Here is an 8,760-nt window from a genome sequence, read left to right as displayed (position 1 = left end):
TCATTGGTGAAGGATTAATTTCTTTGTCAAAGCTGGCTCTAAAAAGGAATTAAAATCTGAAATCGAACAAATCTATGATCTTTTCAAACGGAAAAGAAGATCAAAGCGCTTGATAGCCATGCATTAGCACACTGGTGTGTTCATTATGAAATTGTTACAAAGTTTAAACATTCACTTTTGGAAAAAGTTATGTTAATAATTAGAGTTTTTCACAAAATAGAAAGAGGGCAAATAAAATCTCATACAGGCCCAAGGGACTGCAAGGAAAGTCAGGCACTTTCTATCTTGGAAGTTTGCCCCTACTTTTGCGTCTCATTTTTGTCATTATGAAACCCTCCTCCAGCAACAGATCTCATTCAAATTATAACTGGGAAGGGTTTCTTTCTTTTTCTTAATAAATTCAATTAAAAATTCATCAGTTCTTCCAAACTCTAATACCTATTTTTATTCTGTTTTAATGGCATGGATCTATTCACATTCAGCCATCCATCTCACCCCTGATTAAATTAAGGTCAGTAACCTTTACAAAAGGCCACATGCCTAACACTCAGTCAAGTCATCAGGCATTCAAGTACCTGTAAAGTAAAGGCTAACATAGCCTGCTGTTAATGAAAAATAAAATAAACCCTACAAAGGGAGCAACAAGGAGTGAACCTTGTTTCAGCACCATCTTAATTACGGGAAAAAAAAGGAATAAAGAACCATTAACTCACACATAGGACATGATAAAAGGGTGATTTCATTCGCTAAAGAAACAGAACAGCCCTATGCACCACTGATACACACAGGAGGCTTGGAAACATGCCTGGTGTCCTTGGGAGCATTGGCTGATAACATCCGCACCCTGCACGGTACACTGAGTTTCTAAACTGAGTCCATATCCAGCTCTTTCCCCAGATCTTCAGCCCATGGACACAGAGCTGTGACCATTATCACCACTGGCTGCCAAGTACATTCCTTCCTAGAGAGACGGTTACGCCTCGGTAACGTGCTCCAAAGAAAAATGCCCATACCTATCCGAATTCTTTCTGGAGTTAAGCCTTTTATTGTTACTTGTTTAATTAGCGATCTGTAAACAGAAGGAACCTTGAACCATAGTCAGAGCTAGCTTTGCACAGTCTTTCAGCCACCCAAAAAATGATGTTTGCAGAATGCCAAACAGCTTAAAAGCTTGGCCTCACTTGCTGCACTTTGAAAATGGTGAGCTACTCCCATTTTACTAAAAACCCAACCCATGGGTCCCCCCAAATTGGCATTAAATAAAACCCTAGCAGAACTGCAGTCCTCGTTTTTGTGGAATGAGTGACCAAGGGGTCCCCTTCTCTCCCCCTGCCGGGCTCCTCTTGCTGGCGACAGACCTATTAACTATTTCTCAGAGCTTTGGACATCCTCATGGACACATCCACATGCTTGCCTGCAAGCTGGGACACGAGCAAAGTGGGAGCTGTGCCAACCTCAATCAGCGTTGGACAACACTCGCCAAAACCAGAAGTCTAAGGAGAAGACATACTCCAGTCCCTGAAAGAGCTGCCTGACTTTCAAAAGAGGAACGGGGCATGGGAACTGCTGAACAATTCACCCCAGAAAACCAAACCCCTGGACTTTGCCTTTGCCTGCAAATAGGCAAGTGCAGAACCGGCAGCAAAGGGAAGCAAAGTTCAGGTTTTATGGGATTTGGGGAGCTGAATTAGCAGCTCACCAGAGCTGGCAGAATATCCTGCTCCCCTTCCTTCCCTGTTCCTGTCTATATATCCTTGTGTCTTTTCACATCTCTCTCCATGCTTATTTAACTTGCTAAAATGGCATAAAAAATCCACTGGACAGCTTTCTGTGACTTCAGTGAGTTAAATGGGCTCATGGAAGCATCTGATGGGCACCAGAACTGGCCAAAGGTCCGAGGTGAGACCACGTGGCCAGGTCCGGGGATGGGCCAGAGAGCAGTGCGAGTGGGAGTAAAGTGGTACCTCTTCCCCTTAGCAGCAGGTCATGAGCTAGAGTCTCTCTCACACACAATTTGGCAGATGCCTTTAAAGATTTGGTTCAGATTTAACACAACATGTCAGAAACTGGATGCTTCTGCCCTAACTCACCGTGTGCTGTTCAAGTATTGCAATGAGTGTGAAAAGCAAACCATTTTTTACAAGTCTTTATATGTTAGTTTGCATAAAAACAATTAGTAATACGCACTTTGCACTTTCAAAGCCACTTTCAGTTCAGGAATTCTGATCTTACTATCAACAGCAGTTACTTAGGCTTCACAGCGTTCCCTCCACAACCAGTAACTATTATTTCTACAAATGAGGAAACCTGAGGCATACCTCAGTTATGGGAGATGCTTAAAGCTGCTTAATAAATCAGTGCCTGAACGTGAAATTAAAATAACAATCCTGGTCCAAGCACCTTCTTATTACTCTAGCTATTCTTCACCCCTGTTACTAGACAGCCTAGCTACAAAGGAATGAGGTACAGAAAGATTTGCTGGTCTTCCTTTGGGCATTGACATCAAACCCTCTCACTGTGACTTTAACATTGTTCTTACCAGTGGCTATTGTTACAGTATACCCCAAAAGGTTTTTAAAGTGCTTATTGTCTTAGTAAATTGGAATGGTATCTTTCTAAGCTAAATCACCACTTTTGTTTTAATTCTTCAATTTAAAGAAACACCTAAATAAGCAAAGCACTATAGAGAAGTAAACAACTGCAATACTTCTATTTAAAATACTTCCATTTTAAATGATAAAACATTTTTAAGCATTAGCAACATCTGTATTTCAGGGCAGATTTTTTGTCCGAAATACCTTGCCTCAAGTATATTTGGAAGAACTTGCTGCCACCAATACCAAATAATTGACAATGTGGTTTAGTTCAGACGTCCAAACTCCAGGAAGAAATTTCTCCACCTATTCGCACTTCAGCAACTTCACAAAAAAAAAAGCCCTGCCATGATTTGATTTCATATAAAACAATTTGTTACAGGCTGAATTCCTGTATTTCAAGCACTAACATCTTCTTTTTTGCCCAACAACCCTTCCAGCCCACAGCAGTGCTCAGACATGGTGAGGGTGATTCGGTTTGAACCATTCGTAAGAGAGTAAATGGCACTGAATTCTTGCTGTGCACGAAGCCCTTTCTGTCCTCAGCGTTACTGGTTTGTTCCTTGGCAATAATGCTTCTCTTCCCTTTAAAAACAAGGCTGACTGTATTTAAAAATAAGATCCCCAAACAGAAGGATCTTAACTCTAGTTTTATGCATTGGGAGTTCTCCAAGTTTTCTGTCTATCCAATGGAATTTTGCTATATTGGCCGCTATTAGCTTGTGGAAAACTCAGAAAAAAAATAAAAAGTCAGCAGCAAGTGAAAAACACAGTACTTCTTAATTTCTGTCCTGCTTGTGCTCTATTTGTTTCTGTAACTGCTGCATTTTCTCCCTGTGAGATTCAAACATTTAACTTTGCAGGGGAAAATGAATGAAAATTGCAATCAAACATGTGAGAAAGAAATGGCAGCTTTGAAATATTCACAACCAACACAATTTTGATTAAAGAAAGAACTCTGTTTTTAATAGTTTTTTTGATCATTAAAAAAGTTTAAACCTGCATAGCAATCATTTCAAAAATAATTATTTAATGTTCCATAATGAAACTGTACACAACCTAGTCTCGAGCGACAGAAGCCTGTGAGGTGGTTTGAAGCAGTCCAGAGCACTGAACCCCTGGGAGCCATGAATCAGCTTTCCATTTTCAGGTATTTTCTGTCCTTGGTACAGTCTGGCTCCTTGTGTCAGTGGCTCTGCGCTGGGCAGGGCGAACAGTTCAGTCCCCTCAGCAGGGCTCCTCAAAGTCGTTCAATGTCTCGATATTTCTTCCTCAGAATGGAGACCTGGTCTTTAAAGAGGACAGGGTCGAGCCTCATCTGAGAATGGATCAGCGGCATATAGCCAAACCAGCTGGCAAAAGTGTTCATGCAGCTCTGTCGCTGGGCAAAGTGGTCGGGGTCAGCCCAGCGCGAAGCCCTGGAGGTCTGCATGGAGAGAAACGCAGAAATCAGCCGTCAGCGCTGACGAAACCACCCGAAAGGCAGGAGGTCCAACGTCACGCTGTGACAGGGTTTGAGGTCACCCTGCTCCACGGCAGCAGCAGGAGGCTGAAATCTAGCCAGTGGCTATTTTCCAACCACGGGAATGAAGCTGTGCCGTAGGAGGAGCTGGCCACCCCGCGGGCCTTTGCTCGGGGAAGAAGAAGCACGGGAAGGCAACCTGAACCCTCACTGCCAGCAGCCCTCACCTGGAGCACAAGCACCTCTGGGCAAGCCTTCCGGAGCCTGTCAGCACACTAGCTCACAATCTTTCTCTCTCTCTCTTTTTTTTTTTAAACCCACAAGCTATTTAGGAGAGAGGAGAACAAGTCACTAAAAAAAAAAAAAAAACCAGGAACGAAAACAAGGACACCATTTTCCACTAGAGGTACAAATCCTAGAACCAGCTGCTGCCCATGGCCTTCAGCCATAAGAGGAAAACACTGTGAAATTATTATGGTTTGTCAGGTCAAAAATGCATTTCTGCGGTCTAGACCTGCAAAAATTTATACACAAGTAATTTCAATTTTTTTGTAATTGAGCTCAGTGCCACTTCTTACATGCCTAAATCTACTCGTGCATGTAAATGTCCTGCAAGTAGAAGCAGGATGCTTCCAGAAATCAGACTGGCTGAGAGTAGTATGTAAAACAGAACAATCTTAAGCACTGAGAAAATAAGCTGAAACTGCAGACATCACATTAAACTCCGATCTGAGGAAAAGACCACAGGTTGTCTTTATGCAAAGCACTGTGGCCTGATTTTCCAAAGCTCAGAGCAACTGTAATTCCTATGAAAGCCCACAGAAACTCAGCACCTCTGAAAAAATAAGACCCTACCGCTTTGAAGCAATTATTATTCTCTATCTGTACCTAAACTACATGCATAAATATAATAAAATTTTAAGAGAAACTATGAATCCTGAGAAACTGCTAAGTTTTGTGCCACTTTCTCATGCATTTCTACAGGATTTTACTTCTGTTTCCACTATACTTTAAAAACAAATATAAATTCATAAACAAAACGTGTGTTAATTAAAATGTGAGGAAACAGGTAGTCAGGGAATTGCCAAAGGAATTTGGTATCAGACTTGATCTTTATCCAAGGCTTGTTCAGTTTAGCTAAAGTGGTAGGTTATAATGTGCATTGATTCCAGCCTCTTGATTATACACAGCCACTAAAGAGCAAGCAAAATCTTGCTGCTAGAGGATTACAGCAGACATGCTGGCCATTAGCAGTGAATTTCCATATGATCATTAATCTCTGTCACTACACTGAGGTTACAATAATTTTTTATTTGTCTTTCAAGGAATTATGAGCATGGTCCACTACATTTCCCAAAGCTGCAGGAACAACTTGTCTTAAAGAGAGAGTTATAGTTCATGGTTAACTCAAATCACCAGCTCTAAAAAAAGAAAAATGCATGTGCAGACTGCGCAAAACAGCCAAAGCACAGCCCTGTGGACTAGTGAAGCTCAAACTGGAAGCAGTAAGTAGCTTCGGATGGTACTTCATTATTAGTATAAGGTCTCTTGGGTGCCCAGATGAGTCAGAATTGCTGTTTATTATCTATAAATCAGATTAAAATGCAGTGCCAAATAGATGAGTCTACAGCCTGGCTTGGGCACGCCTCAAAGATCCAGCATATTGCGTAATGCTAATAGAAGAAAATGTGAGGGGAAAACAGAAGGCCCCTAACTTCTGTCCCTTCTTCCCCTAGGAACCCTGCTACAGGTTATAGTGCTGATCATGGACACCGTGGCAGCACAGACAGAAGGTTGTTTAGGACTTGCAGCTTCTGTGCTCTTAATCCCATCACTCTCTCATACAAGGCAGGAATAGTCCCCCAAACCTACCAAGCACCTGTGTTATTAAAAGGTGCATCCATTTCTGCAGGGACAGAATATTTATCCAATGGCTGGAAGAAGCTCTAAAACAAGCATTTCATGGCAGCTAGCGAGAGATCATGACCATAGAACAAAATGTTACTTGTGGGAAAAACTGTTTGAAAACATAAGTTACCTCTGTTGTTACAGTCTAATGTCAGTGCTTTAATGACACTATAAACTTTTACATAGCACGGGTATGGCTCTGTACATTACATTCATTAATAATAATTAAAAATATAAAATTTTTTTAGAATTTACTTTTGCTTCTAGCATTGCATAACTAGGTCTTAGGTCTAGAATATTTAATTAGTAAACTGAAGTTTAACCAAATTCAGTCACCACAATCAACCCCTGAGTCATCAGGTCCATGGGTTTGGGATCACCATGTGCAGTGATCCTAACTGGAAGACTACTGTACATCGAGGAGCTGGTGATCCACATAACAGTTAACCTGAGGATGCACAGGCCCATGCTGTGCTGCTCATACCCTTTGGCCACAAGATAAACTTAGCCAGCTAATAACGGAGGGGCCTGTAGGCAGCTCCCACTGGGTGTCCACCTGGGTGTCCTCCTCTTTATCTAAAAGTGAAGCAGCATGTTCTTATATCAACATCCTTTTGCTTGATGAATAGAACTTTTTTTTTCTAAGAAAATCCTGTAAGAGCTCTAAGACCAAAATGTGGGTGAACCTCACCACGGATGGGATTTGCACAGCACATCTGCTGCTGTATCAGCTTGGGGTTCCCGGCATCAGAAGGGACATAAGATTTAATTGTTAATCTTTTTTTCCACTTCTATCTTTGAATATTCTAATTAAACATTGTGTTATACTTAAAGATTCAAATGGATGTTCCTTCTTACTGAGATCTAGAAAGAACTGGTACCTACCCCATGCACACCACCATAAAGAATATAATATGAGAAGACTATGAAGAGAAGCTGTCATCTACATGTAGATACTTGCTATTTCTCCTTTTGGATTTTCTTTCATTATAATAAGCATACTTAAAGTCTTTTTACAGTTCTGTTAAACTAAAAACTGCAAAAATATAGCAGAATTGAATTCATTCCGTAAGTCTAACCTGAAAGTCAAAAGGTTGTATTAACAATACATCTCAACAGCTAAGACATGCTGTGGATACACACCTGTCCCATCATGGTCTCCTTATACTGTTTTTTCTGTGTTACTTTGATTGGAGGCAATTTTGTCACGGCTGACACCAAAAAATTCATTAGAATGTCCTCACAATTGGCCAGTTGGTCCACCATATTCTTTAGGCTGGCAGGCAGGTAATGAGTGTACAGGTAGTGATAATATCTGGGAAATCAACAGCAGGGTTATTATTAATACAAGTCACTCCGTTTTCAGGGACTATGAACTCCAAGGAATTCCTGTCCCAACTGAGACACAAATTTTGTATGCAAGTCTGGTTAAACCATATCCATTCTTAGGTCTCATCCTCCAACAAGAAGGGAGAACAAATCAGTATCTCATCAAGGCAGTAAATAATGTTATTGGAGAAACAAAATATTTGCCTAGTTTTTTAATCGGGTTGAAAGAAACAACACTGACCTAAGTGTAAGACAATGGAGAAGTAGGAAAGAGAACTCCTCATGCTATATTGTGATAGCCAACATTGATGAATTTATTCTCCATTTCTTCTTTCACAACTGTGTCAAGCTGGAGAGAACGCTATTAAATTGGCCTATTATTGTTCTTCTTGTTCAAATCATTCTCCTCTGGGCCTACATTAACCCCTTCAGCCCCTCTTTTCCTTTATAGGGAAGAGGATCAGGTACTGCAGAACTTGTTGACTTTCTCTTAAAATCTGGAGAGAACTTCAGTCTGCTGAAGTCCTAACAACAGGCATTTTCTCCAGTCTGCTGCACTGCTCTGTGATGTGCCCACTGCACTACATTTCTAGAGTAGGCAGAAGACTTTGAAGACTACAGCTGTCAGCCAACACATACCCAGAGCTGGGCTGGAAGTAACCTCCTTTCTGCTATGCTACAGGCCATTCAGCTGAGCAGCTTAATGAATTCGGGAACTCTTTGAAGTGTGTAATTCCTGATGTTAAAAAGAGCAGTCCGACTGCCTCAAAATGCAAGTGACTTCAAAGAGACCCAACAAGCACAATAATGATTACCAGATCCCCAGAGCTAAACCGAGAACTTAAATTATTACCTCATAAAAAGTAGACCCATTTATTATCTTTCCATTTTTTCCCCTCCCCGGAAGAATGCTCTTTATTCTTCCCATACTATTTTGTTTAAGACAGAAGACAGCAGATGCTCTGGGTTCTTACTTGTGGTAAATAGCAGCTCCTGTCAATACCATGGAATAGTCATTAGTCCATTTGGAGGTATAGCCCCATCTCTCCTTAGTGTTGTCCCAGAAGTGACTGCGAGCAGGGTATCCTACAATCCTCTCTGGAAAAATCTGCCAAACTGTAAAGGCAAAATCCACCTGCAGACAAAGGCACAGGCCAAAGGAATAGCCAAATTGTTTCAACAAATGTCAACAAAACAAAATATTACCTTGCCATTAATTCGTAATTCAGAATCTTGAAACTGTTGCAAAACATTAATTCTATGTATTCATCAGCAAATTAAACTGACTGCTTGACATTTTGCCCTATAATTATGCACATTTTAATGGTTCCTGTTAAAGGGAGTCTAGAGCATCACAGCATTACATTAACATTTTCAAGCTTGCCCTTTACATATCAAACCTTTTCAAGTTACAGAAAGAATAGGTGTAGATGAATGTATTCATAGTTAGATGCACTACAGTGGTAA

General features: G+C 40.9%; 1 protein-coding gene across 1 annotated transcript in view; it reads right to left on the bottom strand.

The window, feature by feature from the left end:
- Positions 1-3,532: 3,532 nt before the first annotated feature.
- The window catches only part of EXT1 (exostosin glycosyltransferase 1), a 188,557-nt gene continuing 183,329 nt past the window's right edge, over positions 3,533-8,760 (bottom strand). The window contains exons 9-11 of the mRNA XM_013956891.2: positions 8,268-8,428; positions 7,108-7,279; positions 3,533-4,020 (exon numbers count right to left, since the gene is read on the bottom strand). Of these exons, the coding sequence (XP_013812345.2) occupies positions 3,835-4,020; positions 7,108-7,279; positions 8,268-8,428 (519 nt within the window). The 3' untranslated portion in view covers positions 3,533-3,834. The remainder of the gene's footprint in view (positions 4,021-7,107; positions 7,280-8,267; positions 8,429-8,760) is intronic.

The sequence above is a fragment of the Apteryx mantelli genome, chromosome 2 (assembly GCF_036417845.1).
Source record: "Apteryx mantelli isolate bAptMan1 chromosome 2, bAptMan1.hap1, whole genome shotgun sequence".
NCBI classification, from domain to species: Eukaryota; Metazoa; Chordata; class Aves; order Apterygiformes; family Apterygidae; genus Apteryx; species Apteryx mantelli.
This window is presented reverse-complemented; position numbering and strand designations above follow the sequence as displayed.